Here is an 18,366-nt window from a genome sequence, read left to right as displayed (position 1 = left end):
CAGCATAGCGGAGCCCTCACACCCTCCGGCTTCAGCCAGGAAACACTTTATAACCTGTAAACATACACAGGGAGCAGCCGAAATGCAGCGGCTTGTGTTACGAGTCCTGTTATTCTCAGAGTGCTTCCCCTTTCAGGGAGCAGGGTGGTACCTGTGGGAGAGGGAGATGAAGTGAACGGGTGCTTTAGATCGGGAGGAGGCTCGGGTTTTGGGAAGGGGTTTGGGGTGTTTAGTTTCAGCAGGCTAACAGGTGCCGCTTACCTCCTGGGAGTAGTATTAATGCACTGTGTGTTGGTTTATAGTGGGCAAGGCGGCACGGTGGGAGCGGCGAGCGCTGCCTCTGAAACTGACCACTTGGAATGCCGCAGGTTGGCCCTCAGGGAATGCAAAAGAGAGACATTAACCCCTAGGGGTGGGGATGAGGACAAAATGGCAGGAGTAGGGGGAGGCAATGGAAACCAGTGGAAAAGTAAACACCCATCCAGACATGAACTTTACTTTATTACCTAGTACACATTACATTTATTTCAGTGTTCATTTATTTAAATAAATCAAGTGGCTTTATTGTGATTCCAACCATGTGCGGTGGTACAGTTCACAGTGAAACGAGACAACATTCCTCCAAGACCATAGTGCTACATATGACATATAACAGACAATCAACACAGGACTCCATAAAGTGCAAGTGTGCAAAAATGGCAAAAACACAAAACAAAGACAGTGCAACACCAGACAGAACAGAACGATACAGACACAAGACAGCAGATGACAACAATGACAGTGGGTTGTGCAAATGACTGCACACTGTGCAAAAAGTAACTTGATGTGTCATAGAAAGCTGTGAGCAATACAGGAATTAAATTAAACTTGTGCTGTGGTAGGGCGCTACTGAAGTGTTTCCAATAACCATCAAAGCACCAAAATTGGTTTTGGAGACAGCTCCAAACAGGTCTACAAACAGCGTATGCCCAGTGCGGATGACAACCATAAATCAAGGTGTTGGAAAGAGTTACCATGAGTCAAATATTGCAGGATAATTCGCAGCACTTTGAGTTACCATGGAGCATTTTTTGTTCCTGAAGTCTGCGTTTAAAGCCCGTAAATGAAATGAAAAAAGAAAAAAAAACAATTCACATAAGTTGTCGCTAAAAGGGAAGTTTGGGAAAGACCTTCGATCTTTGGCCTTCATTTCAGTGGGCTGTGTGACAGGAGGCTGTGCTTGGTGACGGGCTTTCTGAGCAGGTTCTTGGCTTTAATTCATTTTCTCTGTGTCTCTCATCTCCATTTTTCAGATGTAAATGAGTGCGCGGGGAAGCCGTGCCTCAATGCTTACGCTTGCAAAAACTTGATTGGTGGATATCACTGTGCCTGCTTTCATGGATGGGTGGGCCAGAACTGTGACATCAGTTAGTATCAGTCCAGCAGATCATTAGTCTTTAGCCTCTTTCCAGCTACCTGTAGAAAACAGAGGTGAAACAGGGGCCTCTGTCCAGCCAGCTTCTTTTCCAGTGTTTGTTCTGATAGATGGTTTCTCATGAAAATCTACATCATGTAATTCCTATTTCAAAAATAATAACCAATTTTTCAGGAAAAATGGTCTTTCTAGATGCTTACTACAAGCACTGACAGCATAGCAATATGCTATTAATATCTATCGATATCAAAATTGCTAGCAAAATTCTAGTAAATTCCAATATAATAGGTAACATCTTTTAATATCTGAACATAGTATTTACTGCAGTTTTTTTTCTTTTCCCGAAATAAAGAAAAAAATATCTGCACAAAAAAGTCACACGGGGCCTTAAAAGCATGTGAGTTTTAACCTGTTTTTGCATATTTTCAGCAATTTTATTGCCACCAAATTTTTTTCTTTGGCAAATTGATTTAATTAATCACGTTTATTAAAGATATATTAAAGAATAAATTTATCTTTGACCTTTAATTTTGGAAACAGTCCAATCTCTAAGCTCAGTGGTAAATTTAAAAAATATTGGCAAAACAATCAAAACTTCACCTTAAAATCTTCCAACAGTAGAAAGTACATGTTCATATTATGTGACCAAAACATTTTGACTAGAATTTCCTTATGCTTTGGTGACACAGGTGTGCTAGCAACAGAATGAGCTGCTGTCCAGTATAGTCCTTAATAATTCATATGTATATAGTATATTTTACATTGTACACATAAAAGTCAAGAAGAGTTTATCTTCTTAGAAAGCACAAAAAGAAAAACGTCTACTGAGAAATCCAGAGATTTGCAGATGGCAGTGGAAGAGAAGCTTGTCGGCCAAGGAAGCTGGGCTTTAGCTGTATTCTGTCTCTTATATACCTCCCTTATGGCTGTGTACCTGCTACACACTGGCTCACTCTTCTAAAACTACAATGTTTTCCCAAACTATCAAACTTTTTTCTTAAATTGCTTAAACTCTTTAGGGTTAGCTTTTTTCCCTCTGCAAGTTAAATTCCGTTGCACATTCTCACAGCTCATCTGCACCTCTGAATCTGCAATTCTTCCAGGCATGGAAAACTTTGCTTTGGTTTCATCGACCACTTTCCTGTAGCAGCTGCACGTTACAACACTGTTCTGCCCATTTTGTCAAAGTCGGTTTCAGATCTGACATTTTTCTTGTGATTGATTATTCAACAGACGTGAACAGCTGTCACGGACAGTGTCAGAACGGAGGGACCTGCAAGGTGAGACTTTTTAGTTCAAACATAATGAGGTCTTTATTGATTTTATTTTTGATGTGATGACAGCAACGGAGAAGTAACATGCTTCTTGTCAATCATCCAAGTACCTGTCACAACATAAAAGAATAAGCTATTATGACTTTGAAAGGTTATCAACATTCAATGACTGAATGAGCTTTTGTGTTTTGTTAAACAAATAAAAAACAAAACTTCAAATATGGACTTGGGTTTGGATTTGAAGCCTGTTTCAGATAAATCAAGAATTAAAGAAAATGCATGGCATTGATCCAGTAAGTCAAGTAAGCTGCATCAGCTTCCTGGTTAGTTTTGCATGTATTAGCTAAAGAAGGTGTTGAGCTGTTTCTTAGTGAAAAACAGTTTTTTCCTTATAACCTGAAATCAGTCACTATTTGTGATGTGCAACTTACCCTTTCCAAATGTCACAGCAGTTGTCATGGTGAAAGCTTGAACATATCTGGACAAAAGTGACAGTTTAATTATCCTCTATAAATAAAATGTGTCAGCAGACACTTTGATGACTTCTTATCTTTATACCAGGAGTTGGCCAGAGGCTACCAGTGTGTCTGCCAGCCAGGTTTTGGGGGTCGGCACTGCGAGGTTCCGAGGAACTGGTGCAGTAGCAGTCCATGTAAGAACAGCGGGCGCTGCCACACCCTGCTGCACGGCTTCATGTGTGAATGCCCACAGGGCTTCACTGGAACAACGTGTGAGGTAAGGACTAAATCCAACTTATATAATATGCAGAAGACAGTTTGATGTTTTTGCTGTAGTTTCGTTTCACAAATGCATTTTCTGTTTTTCTTCCTGAAGTTGCAGAACAACCCCTGTAGCCCAAACCCGTGTCAGAACAAGGCTCAGTGCCACAGCCTGACCGGTGATTTCTACTGCAGCTGTCCGGATGACTATGAGGGCAAAACCTGTTCAGAGCTCAAGGACCACTGCAAGACCAACCAATGTGAAGGTAACCCAGCATCTTCACATTTTTAAAAAATGTACTCATCAGAAAATTGTGACAAATAATTCCAAAGTGCTCCCCTTGCTGATCATCTCTTTTTCATTTCGTTACCCCAAGTGATTGATAGTTGCACTGTTGCCGTCACAACTAACGACACTAAAAAGAGGGTGTGGAACATCTCATCCAACGTGTGTGGACCGCGTGGCCGCTGCATCAGCCTGCCGGCTGGGAACTTCAGCTGCTCCTGTGATCCGGGATTCACTGGCACCTACTGCCATGAGAGTGAGTCATTATTAGCTGACCCACCCACACACACACACACACACACACACACACACACTGACTATATTTATCATCAGTTACCATCACTGGGAACCACATAATTCTTACGGTAATTCAAACTCTCACTTCAGCAATCATGTCTGTCTTAGTTTGGTCTACTTAGTTTGGTCTACAGCAGAAGGAAGAAAGAATCTCAATAAACAAAATGTAAAAGACAAAAATCAACAGTTTTGATCTTTTCTTGAAAATTAACAGGGTATTAAAAGAACTCTTCTCTCTTTGCCTGCAGACATTAATGACTGTGCATCATCTCCGTGCAAGAACGGAGGCACTTGCATCGATGAGATCAACTCCTTTAAGTGTTTCTGCCCAGACGGCTGGGAGGGCAGCCTCTGTGATGTTGGTGAGTGTGTGTAGGTGTGTGGCAGAGGAGTGGATTTTTCTCAGTGTTGGTGTAGCTCAACAGTACAAGCTGTAAAGGAGAGCCTGGCTGAGTCATGCAGATTATGAGTCACAGCCATGGGAGACACAAGAGGAATGATGAGCAGTTTGAGGATCTCGCAGAGGACTAGAAGATTTGAGATAAATACAGGTGTAAAATGTAACAATCAAGCCAGCTGACAGACTCAAAATCTATTTTGTGGCTATGTGCTTACAGACAGTGCACACATTTGCAGATGACAGTCTATATTATATTTGAAAGGAAAAGGGTTAGGTTTAGACAGAAGTAATTTATTGGTGAAATAAACATTGACAGTTTTGAGTGCAAAATACTATAATCTCTGCCAAGACTATGCCTGGGGCTAGAGAAGCTTGAGTTTTTGCTGAAGAGTTGAACCACACTATTATCACACGTTATCTGATTACGTTAGGACGGTAATCAGTAGCTAAAACGAGTGCACTGAGTTGCTGTCTGACTCTTTTCCAGACGTAAACGAGTGCAGCAGGAACCCCTGTCAGAATGGAGGCCAATGTGTCGATCTGCTTAATGACTTCTACTGCAACTGTGTAGACAACTGGAAAGGAAAGACCTGCCACTCACGTAAGTTCAACATGCGAGCCAACTCATTAAATAGACACTTTGCATTGCGTCAAAAGCTTAAAATCTTTTCCCCATGCCATCTCGGTGTAGGCGAGAGCCAGTGCGACTCCACTACCTGCAGTAACGGGGGAACGTGTTATGACCACGGAGACTCCTTCCTGTGCAGCTGTCACTCAGGCTGGGGTGGCAGCACCTGCAACATGGGTGAGACACCAGCATCACTTTTGTTTCACTGCAAAAACACAGAGTTACATTAATGATTTATAAAAAAATTTTTTTACTGTGTTTTATTTGTTTTTTTTAGCCAAGAACAGCACCTGTGATTCAGGTCCTTGCGAAAATGGAGGGACATGTGTTGGAGGGGGAGACGCCTACACTTGTATATGCAAAGACGGCTGGGAAGGACCCACATGTTCACAGAGTATGCAAAGTTTTGGGTATTTCTTACATTCTCTTACTAACCAGGATACATGCAGATACTGTGTGTTTAAAAAAACGTATGTCTATATACTGTTATAGCATCAGGATAAAATCAGTTACATATGCTTTTTATACATTTATACAACTCACTCATTCTCACCTATGGATTATGACAGGTTTCAAGTTTTAAAGTTAATTATGTCTTTCCTCTTGCAGATGTTGATGACTGCAATCCTCATCCCTGGTAAGATATGGAAATATTTTGCCCTCTAATGATTTTTAAAAATGTATTGGTGCTACAATATATCAGTATCTAAGGAAATCTGTATGTGATGTGTTTTTGTTAATGAGTTTGAGGTTGTTGGTTGGTTGGCTACACAAAACAACACATTTTATAATTTTTTTGTTTTTTGCAATTTATTGAAAAAATGAGGAGTACGCAAACTGTTGAGATCTTGGGATTCTCTACATCAGAGAGGCTACCCTGGACAAAAGCCTTCCCTCCCCCTTGCCCTCCCCTTCAATGACTGACAGGTGGATTAGTGGTGGTTTTGGTTTTTTGGAGAAGGCGGTGGATGAGGAGGGGGAGAAGTGCAGGAGAGTGTGAAGTGTCACCCCTCTGACCATTCACCGACCTCGACCTGGGAAACATTGTAAGGAGTGAAGGTGTTGAGGGGTGTTTGGGGGGGCTCGGTATGTGGCCTGGGCAGATTTACATATGAAGCCTGGACATTGATCTGGGATCAGCTTCATCCTGCTGCGCCTGAGAGGCTCTGCAGACCCACAGAGCAGAGCGTGGGATAAATCAGGACTACTAAGCTACACATATCTACCCGTTCACCCATTTTCCAGCTATGCGTACATTTTCTTATCTCTTTTGTGTGTGTGGGCGGGGTTATATGGGTCAAATTAGATTATTTACTTACCAAGTACAAAAAAAATTCAGAGAGCTTTTGTTAACATCAAAAACTGAATATTTGTTTCTAGGTTAAATCCACTTTTGATTGACTTGTTTGGATCTGTCTCCTGTCTCCTTTGTAGCTACAACGGTGGCATCTGTGTGGATGGTGTGAACTGGTTTCGCTGCGAGTGCGCTCCAGGATTCGCTGGACCGGACTGCCGCATCAGTGAGTCCCTGGGAACTGGAAGGGGGCATGAGGCTTGGGTCAGATGGGCGGGGGTTCAGGGGTGAAAGGCCGCAGCGAGGGAGCGTGAGCCGATTGTTTCAGGGCGACAGATTAGGAAGCCTTTCAGGAAGACCGTCTTAACCTCTCCCCTCTGCACCGAGCGAGGTCAGAGCTGAAGTTTGTCAGACAGGTCTGTGCGCTCTCCCGTGGCCCTTCTGGGAGAGAGCTCTTCAGAAAAAGCCCCCGCTGAACCAAAGCGTTCAGCGTTATTCTTTTAAAGAGTTTAAAACCAAACCGGTATTTGAGACTTTTTTTTTTTTTTTTTTAAGTAGAGAAACACTCAAAAGAGAAATGCAACACTGAAAGAAATATCTGTACTTAAAAATATTTTTTAGTTCTTAATGTTTTTAGGTTGTAGTTTTCAACTTTCTATGCGCTATAATCTGAAAAGTTTTTTCTAACAATGCCTACAATGCTTGCTTTTTAAATAAAGCACTCACAGTTGTTACAGTGAGTCACTGGGACTTGTCTAGACTGGTCTATGGTGGGCATTAGAAGTTTAATAATTCTCTGCACGCTGCCTGCGGTTTTCTCTTTCAGACATCGATGAGTGTCAGTCGTCTCCTTGTGCTGAAGGTTCGACCTGCATGGATGAGATCAATGGCTACCGCTGTCTCTGTCCTCCAGGACATGCTGGACCTCGCTGCCAAGACTGTAAGTACAATAAATAGCTGTTTATAGAGGTTCATAAGATGATGGTTTAGACGTAAACCAGATTTGAATCATTTTATTAAAGAAGACCTATTATGCTCGTTTCCAATATTTCTTTGCTTGGACCTTTTATCAGAGTAGCTGTTTGTTCATTTTTCACAAACGTTTGTCTTTATTTAGCACCCTTTGTGTGCCCTTTGGGTCTGAAGCCTATACGTAGATCCCTTGGCCCTCTATTTAAGCTCCCTGTCTTCTGATTGGCTGTCCCCAGTAAACACAAGGTCTTAAAAGCAGGAGGGGCTAAGACAACCATATTTGCAATATCCTCTGTCTATGACATCAAGCAGAGCTAAAAATAGAAAAAGTATCTGAAATGGAGTGAGCTTTTGGCTTGCAGGACTACATCGGCATACACTGACATCATTATTTTGAACTTCCACCATTTTTAATGTAAGCATTCACTACTCTGATAGTAGGTGCTGTATATGACAGAAGAAAAGGAGAGAGAATAATATGTCTACCTAGGGCAGCTCTATGGCTTTCATGTGACTACAGTGAACTCCAGTAGTTTTATAGGATTATAACTTACATTTAAGATTACATTTGACAACTTCAATTGTTGCTTTAATTCTTTCTTCTTTCCAGTCATCGGACTTGGGAAGCCATGCCGTCACACTGACCTACAGTTTCCTCACGGCAGCCGCTGGGACGAGGAATGTAACACATGCCAGTGTGTCAACGGGAATGTTCATTGTTCCAAGGTTAGGAATACGAGAATGAATCGTAATTGCTAAAGCTAAGCTAGCTCGGTATTAGCTAACTGAGCGTTTGGTGTGGACCCTCTCTCTGAACGCTGAATTCCTCTAGGTGAGATGTGGCCGTAAGCTCTGCATCCTCCCGAAGGCTCTTCCGCCTCCCGAAGCAAACCTTCCGTCCTGCCCCGGAGGCCACGAGTGTGTGGAGCACCAGTTCCTCACCTGCTTCTCGCCACCCTGTCATCAGTGGGGGGTGTGCTCAACGCCAGACCCCCCCACACCTCTGCACACCCAGTGTGAACCTAACAGCGGCTATCTGGATAACAACTGTGCTCACATCACACTCATCTTTAAAAAGGACAAAGTGCCACAGGTGAGTAAATCATACAGAAGTAGGAACTTGAATCGTTGTCTTCTGAATTTTTTTGAAGCTTGGTCTGTGGGTCCAGTTACAAAAGCCTTTTATGTCTTATGCTTTAGTGGCACTGAACAAAAATCTGTGGTTTTACATTGCAGGCACAGTTCACATAAACGTGATTCTTAATGTATTCTCCATACATTTCAAGACTTTATTAATATTAACACATGGCTTTTAATATAGAGGACACTTTTACAAAGGGACAGGTGCTGGATCAGCTCTGTACTGACCAAAAAACTTTGAGTCTTAGCAGGGGGAGGGGAAAAGTTTGTCTGGCTGTCTGGGTCATGCCTGTCGGGCATGTCTGAATGGGAACAAATCTGCTCCTCTGACAAAGTGCTGATGAGGCAAGGTTTTCCCCCTGCTGGGGGATGCTTTCGGATTGAATCCATGTAAGAAAGACTTAAAAGGAATGAGAGGAATTTGTTCACCCGTGTTGTCCGTGTGCCGCAGGGAACCACAGTGGAGAACATCTGCTCGGAGCTGAGGTATCTCCCCGTGACTCGGACGCTTGCTGAAGAGCGGGCATTGCTCATCCTCTGTGACCAGTCCTACTCCACCAGTGATGCCGTGGAAGTCGCTTTGGTAATTATTACACACACACACATGCACTTGTGTGCACTTGTCCCACAATGTAAGACTGACTTGTGCCTTTATATTTGAAAAAGCAAAGAGCATTGGTGAGAAGTTTTAGGATGATTCCAAGACAGGAAAAGGAAGAAAGAAACGTTTAGAAAGTCTGTGAAGGTTCTCAGTTATACAGGTCATCATAGTCTAAGGAGCTTGGAAAGAAAAGCGACTTCTTTAAGTTGCTTGAAGATGTTTCACCGCTCATCCGAGAAGCTTCTTCAGTTTGAAATATGTATCTTTATGCAAATAATTCATCCCCCATTATGGCTACTGCATCCACCCACTACCATGATTCTGTGGAGATGCCTCTCTGATCTTTGATCCTGCTTACACGAACTCCCAGTCTTTCCTCCTCACTTGTCCCTTTTTTTCTTCTTCCACTTTATTGAATCGCACATAACCCCCCACTGCAAATTGTTTCCAGTAGAGGACAATAAAATCAGATCTTTTTTCTATTTTTGGTTTATTTCGTCCTTGTTTTAGAAAACAGAGAGAGGAAAGAAAGAAGTATTTGATGCTTTTAACAACATCTGGTTAAAATTTAGCTTTACTTTTGGGAACTTGCCGATCTTGCTCTCCTTCTGCATATTTCTTCTTCTTCCTCTGCATCTTTTCCTTCCCTGTCTTCTTTATCTTCTCCTTTAATATCTGCACAATCTGTCTGATCCCATCTGTCTCCCTTGCTTGCTTTTATTTGCCCTCCTTTATAATTTCCCCCCTCTTTGTTTTAGTTTCTGTATTTCTCACTCTCGGCCACCCAGACTTGAGGGAATCAGTCACATCTAAGCTCTTAATGGAGGGGATTAGTTTTTGTTCCTCTGATGTTTGCAGGCCTGTTTTGAGCGACAGATACAGGAAAAGGAGTGGTGAGCCTGACATCCACCCAAACTCCTCAACAAGGCTTTCATAAAAAGAAGGAGGAAAAAAAATAAAAAGCTCCACTCCCACTTGTTGCGGACTTGTGTTGCAGTGATATGTCACCGCTCAGTTTCACGTGCGAGTGAAATCTTTATGATCTGAGCGCAGGCTTTAACCTGAGCGGAGAAAGAAGTGCGATGCCTGTGTTTCAGAATGCATGTGGGGACGAGTGGTTTGTCTTGGTTTGTGTCCCCTCGAACATGTTGTGGCCTCTTCAAATGTTTTTTAAGGAAAACTGAGGGATGTTCAAGAAGTTGTGGCCAAATATTTGAAAGTGTTTACTTCGATTTGTTTCATCAGGCATGCTCATCAGAGAGTTGTCCATGGGTGCTGCACAGACCTTTGCAGACTGATGTCCGCTTGTTGTAGGTGTGGCGGTGTTGAATTTATATACAGATATGGAAAAACTAGTAAGGTGGGAAACACTTGTTTATGTTCATGCTGTGTTGGTCCTTTGCTTTAGCGCTTGGCATGGAAAAAACAGTCATCATACATAAGAAATCTTTTGTAGTGGAGTGTTGGAAACTGTTTTTAATTTTAACAATTTTTTGTGCTTCTTTCTCTTCATGGGGAATTCCACTGTTGTTCCCATTACTGTCCAAGCCAGCGTTTCTACCAGTCAGCGCTCTGTCTGCTGATAGCATCGCAAACGTTTGGCTCGATGCTGTTGGCTTTTTGGAGGCGCTGGTGGAATTTCCTCTGTCTTTGTAGCCATGCATTCGATTTAGTTGAGTTTTATTTATATATATATATATATATATATATATATATATATATATATATATATATATATATATATATATATATATATATATATATATATATATATATATATATATATATATATATTAGGGGTGCAACGATACACAAAATTCACGGTTCGGTTCGATACTTTGGTGTCACGGTTCGATATTTTTTCGATACAAAAAAAATGTTCATGCCTTTTTAATTTGTCATTTATTAAAATTATAAATATATATTTTAACTCAAAAGTACAGTTTTTAAATTTAACCCTAACCCTTGTGCGTGTTTTTTTATTTTGACAGCGAATGCGCACCTGCGGACCACTTATGTGCAGCCCTGGTTATTTAGCTCATCATATTGCAGCCATAGAAATTCTTTTGTCCATGAAACCATAAAGCTGCACTTTCTTTTTGCCTTATAGTCTGATTTGTCATAACTTCTCCTGCTGCTTTTACACACGCACTCACATAAGCTCAGCGATTCTCTGCGTGATCAACCTCTCACATGTTTAAGCTTGCTGCAGGAGATTTCACTTGTCATGTTTGCATAGTAAGCTAACGATTAATAAGACGATGTCAGAGGAATTGGTGCACAAATTATCATCACTCACAGATCAGTGCTGTCACTCTCTATACACAGTTCGCACGATTGCAAAGTGAAAGCAAAAAAACAAGCGCAAATTCAAACGCGACTTCAATATGTCACATATTGACAGTGGCTCACCGATGCCAATGACATAATTACCCAGCTACATTTCTGAAAGAATGCAAAAGCATTGACATATATTTTTCCTACAATAGCCCGACGGGCAGGGAAGAGATAGATTTTGGTAGCCCGACTGAAAAAATCGCTAGCTCCGGGACGTCGGGCTAGCCATATTGCAAGCCCTGTATCTGATTGAGGAATCACTCATCTTTGGAAAAGAGAGTTTATTACAGAGAAATGTCTCTTTCCAAAATAAAAGCTATACTATCCGCTTCTTCTGGGGTATATTCTCAGCAGCATAAGGAGAATCACGTGCTAACAGCTGTCTAAATGACTCGGCTAAAGTTAGTAGCATGCTTGTTGTTTTTGTCTTTGCACTAGGATGATGTCGGCGTAAATGTGCAGTCATATTCGTTGTGTTCCCACTAGTGCTTTCAGGTTAATCTCGTTGAAATGACCTTAACGCCACAACACGGCAAATCTCCGTTAACGAGCTACCGCCGATCGCTCCGTGCATGGGGCTAGACGGCCAACACGTTAATGAGCTAACTGCGCTAACACACTAGTTCACACCAATGTAATTGAGCATTGCATGGCACATCCAACATACTGTTTTACTTTAGTCCATGACTCGCTTACCTTCAGGGTCATACGTCACATGAAAACCAAAATAATTCCAAACGCCAGATCTGAATGAGGGTGGGGGAGGTGCCCTGCGCTCTTCCTCCTGACTATGCTGTCTGTGTTGAGCGCTCAGTGGATCTGCGCTCGACAGTGCAGCCTAGGCGGAGTAGTCGAACACAGATTCACTGAGCGCTCAACACAGACAGCATCGTCAGAAGGAAAGTTGATAAAATAAATTACAAATGTTGTATTGTTCGATACATATGCGTACCGAACCGAAAGCACTGTATCGAACGGTTCAATATCGATACGAATATCGTTGCACCCCTAATATATATGTGGTATACATATATTTATATAACAACAAGGCACTTTGTATTGTAAGGTAAAGACCCTAAATAACCCCAGAGAAAACTGCAACAATCAAACAACCCCCTTTGAGCGAGCACTTGGTGACAGTAGGAAGGAAAAGCTCCCTTTTAACAAGAAGAAACCTTTAGCAGAACCAGACTCCAGAGGGGGCAGCCGTCTGTCGTGACCAGTTGGGGTTGGACAAACACAAACCAACACTAATGAACTAAACACTAAATGTGTTTTCATCCGCTGCTCAAGATAGTCCCAAATAATTGCAAAAAAAATTAATTATTTCCTTCTGTTTGAGCTTTTTTTTGCTGAGGATTACCTTTCCCGCTAGGTAGAAATAGTGTAAGAGGATGTGGACTGATTCTTCTTACAGCTCTTGGAGGGAGTCCTGTCTACATGCCCAAAATTACAACTAAGTTCTTAGAACTCCAGCGTTGGGATGTTTTAGCTCCTGCTTCAGGATAGCCGCTTTCTGGCACAAGAGGAACTTAAACACTAGAACAGTGATTGTTCTAGAATTGAGCACATGTTGCTGTCAAGTGTGTTAGATACATTTCCTCTCCAAACTGGAACAAAATATGGTAAAAATAAATAAATAAATAAATCCTTCAAGAGTATTTGGGTGTTATTAAGCAAACTCGGACCTCCACACACAGTAAACAATATATAGAGAAAATGATGAACCCCAAAAGATCTCCTTGCAGTCTACAGCATGCACGTTGTGCACTGAGCTCAGTATCTCTGCAATGTGATCTGTCAGTCAGTCTGGAAGTTGGGTGTGTGAATGAGCTGCTGATTTCCTCAGGAGAAGAAAAAAGGAGTGTTTGTCCCCAGGCGAGCAGGGAGCACAGCTGGCCTCTTTTCTATTGTTTGTCCTAATTGAACTACACAGCACACAGCTAATCCCCCAACAACAGCCCTGCATCCCCAACTCCACCTCTCTGTTCTCACCATCAGCACCTTATTAGGCAATTAACTCCACCCTCAGCGGGGGGGGTGGGTTCACAGCCTGCCAGATGTTGGGAGGAGAATCTCTTTTATTCTGACGGATGAATGTGTTTTTTCTTCTTCTTCTTTTTTGTCTTCTTACATGGCCTCGAGCGAGACTTTGACCATTTGGCGAATGGGACTTCTTTTCTTTCTCCGCTGCACTGAGGGAATCTGTGTTTTGCAAATTTTTTTCCTTTTACCTACAAATCAGCTTTTCTTTACATCGCTGAAAAGCTCTATTCAAAGAGCACTGAAAGGTTTGAGGGAGTATTTGTGTCCCCTGTAATGAAAAGCAACTGTCAGATGTTTAAGATGTGCATTACATATTTTAGTGTGTGCAGGGATCATGATTTGATTGGAACTCTCTCTGTTATTCTTGTCACGATGGTTCTGGTTTTGCTTATCTTCTGGGTTTGGTTTGTGAGAATCAGACTTTCTGGCAGTAGAAAACTAAACGTGACACGATGAACCTTTCAGAAGAGGCACAGAAATGATGTGATTTTAACCAAAAATAAATGCAATGAGATGTTCTCATGTAATCCAGGATTATACAAAAGCAAGTGTCTTCCAGGACCATAATTGAATGAAACCATTAATTCCTCCAATCAGCTATGAAAACACTAAACTTTCTCTGAGCTATACCCACCACATATTCAAATCTAAACGGCGAAACAAGTTATTTTGAATTAAAAAGAGAAATAAATCTTATTGTTCCTGTTCTTCCTCTTTGTAGTCTTTTGAGCAGGATGGAGGATCGAAAGACGGCGACTGTGGACAGATCCAGAAGGTGGCCAGCGCTATCACCACTGCGCTGTCCAAACGCCAGAACAGCACCATCATTCTGGCAGTGGTTGAGGTCAAAGTGAAGGTGGTGGTGGAGTGCCCTACTGTTGGTGAGTTACACATCGGTTCCTCTGTGAGAATTAGTCTACCGTATTTTTGTCATATTTGCTACAACTAGCATTTTTGTTCAATTTATCACTTAAAATTGTGTTGCTCAATCACGAATCACACTGATGTTACAAAATTCTATACAATCACTCTCTGGCCTCTGATCTGCAAGAAAAAACTGAAGCGGTTCCAAATTTAGTCAAATTTAGTTATTATATTCTGTACAAAACAATAGGTACATGCTTTTTTCTTAATTTTGCCGATGGTATGATATATCTTTGTAACATCTTTAAATGCAATGATCTCCTAATATCCCATTAAACCTTCCTCTTCAGGTTACCTGGTCCCAGTTTTGTGTGTGGTCTTCAGCGTTCTCTGGATCTTCTGCATCGTTGTTTGCGTTTGGTGGACCCGCAAGAGGAAGAAAGAGCGCGAGAGAGCGGCCCGATCTGAGGAGACAACAGTCAACAACCAGCTGGAGCCGCTGCGAAGCAACGCTCTCAAGGATAACCGCGACAAAGACGTTCAGTATGAATGCAAGAAACTGATGGGCCCCTCTGACAGGACGTGCGATGGGGCCGAGGGTGAGGAGGACGGGGAGCACGAGGGGGATCAGGCGGAAGACGAGGAAAGGGCGTTGGGCATGGGAGACAAGTGTCCGCCTCAGAAGTGCACCATAACACAGGACAGGGGAATGATGGGTAAGGGAGGGATGATTTGTACAACGCGCAGCGGTCCGCTGAAGGTGCCGCACCGGACAGCGTACAGCCCCAAAGACAACCGGTGTAAAAACCTGAATGCCGCCAAACTCAGCGAGGACATTAAAGATCACTACGTGTGAACCCCACACAGGAAGAGGAGGGACCGTCTGAGTAAAAGGAAGAAACTGCGATGTCTTCAATGTCACTGACTTTTCAACTCTTAAAAGCACCAAAAGTGAAGATTACAGATGCTTTAATTTTATATTTTTTATTTGCCTCGCCTTATTTAAATTCTTCTTCTGCAGCACAGATGTTACTATAAAAAAAAAAAAAAAAAAAAAGAGGCATGAAAATTAAACATCACGGCTTCGGGATTTCTGGATTGTTACACTGTTGAAATCAAGAATTTTCTTTTCACATTTCTAGATTTTCTGTTTACACACATTTCTTTCTATTTTTTTTTTTTTGCTTCACTAGAAAAAAACTAACGCTCACGTTTGTTTCTTTGAAACTTTGGAGATTTAACTGAACGTCATTGGCTGGCAGCTGTTAACGCCGTTTCTACTGCGTGGCGTGGTGCATTTGTTTCCTGTCTGCCTTAGCCCACACCTGTGGGCCTTTTCTACACTGTCTTCAAATCATGTGTTTTTATTTAAAGAAAAAAAATACTAAAAACAAGTTTTATATATATATTTAAGTTCTTTGAAAGTTGGCACAAAGTAACCACTGTATAATGCCTGGCATGATTTTTTGTTTGTTTGTTTGTTTACAGTCATAAACATCTTAAAGGTTTATATATCATTTGAAAATAATTGGCACTACTTCCTGCAAGTCTGCATGATTATTTTTCAGCATATTGCTTTAGTAGAAAAGTGCCTTCAGCTCCTATTTTTACTTCTTTCCTTCCTCTTGTAGACTGTACGCAGATTTTAAATACACAAAAAGGGAAAGAAGTCCTAACAACAACTCGATCGCAGTAAATGCTGTTTTCTTCTTTGCATTGTACATATGTAAATATAAAAAATGGCTGTGTATATTTGAGTTTAATAACTTAAGTGATGCTTTGTATCATAGTTATTCTAAAAAATAAGATTGTTTTGTGGTTGTTTCTTTCTTTCTTTTTTTAATTATGTCATTCCGTTTATCAGTGTCTGTTGACACTACGACAGGTTTTAGACAGATTTTTCAGTGCCCGTGGTCCCACTGAGTCATGAAAACTTGTTTAAAGAGAAATTAAGTGTTGATTGTTTGTCTTTATGTTTAGAATTATTTGTTAGAGAGCTGATCCCAGACCTGCCAGCCATTGGAACAGGCTGTGAGGATCAGCTGGGTCATCAGTGCTACAGCTACAGGAACTCCATCATTAACAGTCATTTTCATCTCACTGGAGACCTCCAGAGTGAAATTTTATGAGCATTTGCAATAGTCACCTTTTATTACTTTTGATACTTTTAATTCTACAAATTCAATTTGTAGTGTATTTTCTTTTTTTTGGGGGGGGGGGGGGTCCATTTGATCTTTTTAAACTTCGGTCCCTGAATTTCATTATCACAGTGTTCAGGGCTAAGTATAAAGCCAGTCCTCCAAAAAATATATTAATATGACTGATGTTATTTTGATTTTATGCCATTTTGTATCCAGATAGGTTCTAATTTATGTATTTGCTCAGTTTTCTGTTGGATTTTTGCTAAATTATGTATTTTCTTTCATTTTCTCCACATTGGACTTGCTGTAACACACCATTGTCATTTATCACTTAATGACTCACTCATAACTGCTGATCTCTACCTTCTAATCCACATTGTTCTTTTACATTTGAAGCAATCCGAGTAGATCCAGATCTAGGTTTCTTTGTTCAGGTTTTCCTCAGTATCATCACTCAAAACGAGTAAAGCTGTTCCCGAAAGCACTTCTTAATTCATTAATGTCATACTCCCTACAGAAATGCATGTACTGACATTTGACAATCATCATTTTGGCATCACAGCAGGCAAGCAAATTGAAGAATTTTGATATTTGTCTTGTCAAAAGCAAAGGCGAAGCGCTGTATGCTATAAATGATGTGTTTCTGTTCATGTCTGGCAGAATGGAAATATAATTTCAAGTTAAGAAAGTTTTTGACTGACGGTTCTGAGGTGCTCTGCCACATGCTGCTTACGAGATTATTGGACACCAAATGGCAAAAAGGAAAACTTTGGTGAATCTTTAATCAGCACTGATGCATCTGATTTCTATTTTCAGTATGTAGAGGACGCAGGGTCCAAACAACTTAAAAGCCCCGCTGCCAGTCTCACTTGAGCCTCTTAGTATGTGAGTTACAAATTTATAGTTCTACAGTCTGCTGACAGCAGAGATGCTGCACAGAGCAGCATGGTGTTAGCTTCAAACAACTCCACGGTAATCATCCACCCAGGGGAAGTGCTGTTTAGCAAGACACTGAAACCTCATCACAGACAGTGTGTTGTGTGAATGGGAACCTGCTTGCAATAGATGTGTCTGTATCCTAATGTACCGCCTCTCCCTGTGTGTATCTACTCTGGTCTAATGAAGGGAACAAGTTGTATTACTGTTGATGTTGTTTGACTGTTGTGGATGTTGTCCAGTCTGTTTCTGCACTAAGAACACACAGAAAGAGAAATGTTTAGTGTTACCTCCACAGCAGTTGCAGGAGGGGGTTGGGGGTCAGTTATCGTCACTGTTTGCAGATGAATATGATGATTTTTTTTTCAATATTTTTTGTTAATGCAGATGCATTCATAGAAAACCCAAATAATTTTTCTCTCAGTAAATTTTTACTTTCTGTTAGCCCCACACGGAGGGCTGAATGTGCAGAACATTGTAATTATTTTGTACAATATTTGGTAAAAGTCTTGGTTTGTTAGTGGAATTTTTTTGTTTGTTCTTAGAACAATACTATTATTTATTAAAGTATTTTATACCAAAGTCTGTTTTGTGTTTTCATTTGTTAAAAAGCTGTCATTGGCTACTGCAAATGCCCTTATAACTGGACCTTTCACTAAGGTACTCTTGAAGCTTTCATTTACCTTCCATTCTGTAACTTGTTCATTCTAGACATTTGAATTCATCCTAAAGTTGTAAAGTGTTTCTATGTATTCATTGTAAAATTCCAAGTTCCATTTAGTTCAAATCAGCACTTTGAAAGGGAACATTTTACATTTGTATTCTAGAATTTTACTTCCTGCTTAAAAACTCCAACCTCAATTCTCGAGCGTCACTTTCCAGTAAAGTTATATTCATTCGATTTTAAATCCCACACAATTACTTTTTTTTTTAACCTTTTTTCCAAATTAGAACTTCTACATTTTTTTATTTTAGAATGTCACTTTCCATTCTAGAACTTCTTTCCCTCCTTGACTC

General features: G+C 41.0%; 1 protein-coding gene across 2 annotated transcripts in view; it reads left to right on the top strand.

The window, feature by feature from the left end:
* The window catches only part of LOC113011733 (protein jagged-2-like), a 52,316-nt gene extending 34,385 nt beyond the window's left edge, over positions 1-17,931 (top strand). The window contains exons 10-26 of one of the 2 annotated variants that reach the window (XM_026151426.2): positions 1,293-1,406; positions 2,648-2,694; positions 3,250-3,423; positions 3,523-3,673; positions 3,785-3,949; positions 4,239-4,352; positions 4,878-4,991; positions 5,082-5,195; positions 5,296-5,412; positions 5,628-5,655; positions 6,453-6,538; positions 7,139-7,252; positions 7,895-8,010; positions 8,117-8,377; positions 8,876-9,007; positions 14,130-14,289; positions 14,623-17,931. In XM_026151426.2, coding sequence (XP_026007211.2) covers positions 1,293-1,406; positions 2,648-2,694; positions 3,250-3,423; positions 3,523-3,673; positions 3,785-3,949; positions 4,239-4,352; positions 4,878-4,991; positions 5,082-5,195; positions 5,296-5,412; positions 5,628-5,655; positions 6,453-6,538; positions 7,139-7,252; positions 7,895-8,010; positions 8,117-8,377; positions 8,876-9,007; positions 14,130-14,289; positions 14,623-15,128 — 2,513 coding nt within the window. In that variant the 3' untranslated portion in view covers positions 15,129-17,931. The remainder of the gene's footprint in view (positions 1-1,292; positions 1,407-2,647; positions 2,695-3,249; positions 3,424-3,522; positions 3,674-3,784; positions 3,950-4,238; positions 4,353-4,877; positions 4,992-5,081; positions 5,196-5,295; positions 5,413-5,627; positions 5,656-6,452; positions 6,539-7,138; positions 7,253-7,894; positions 8,011-8,116; positions 8,378-8,875; positions 9,008-14,129; positions 14,290-14,622) is intronic. The other variant, XM_026151427.2, reaches the window with a different exon arrangement.
* The last annotated feature ends 435 nt before the right edge of the window (positions 17,932-18,366 follow it).

The sequence above is a fragment of the Astatotilapia calliptera genome, chromosome 19 (genome assembly GCF_964374335.1).
Source record: "Astatotilapia calliptera chromosome 19, fAstCal68.1, whole genome shotgun sequence".
NCBI classification, from domain to species: domain Eukaryota; kingdom Metazoa; phylum Chordata; class Actinopteri; order Cichliformes; family Cichlidae; genus Astatotilapia; species Astatotilapia calliptera.
Note: the sequence above shows the minus strand (reverse complement) of the source record. Positions and strands in the feature narration are given on the sequence as shown.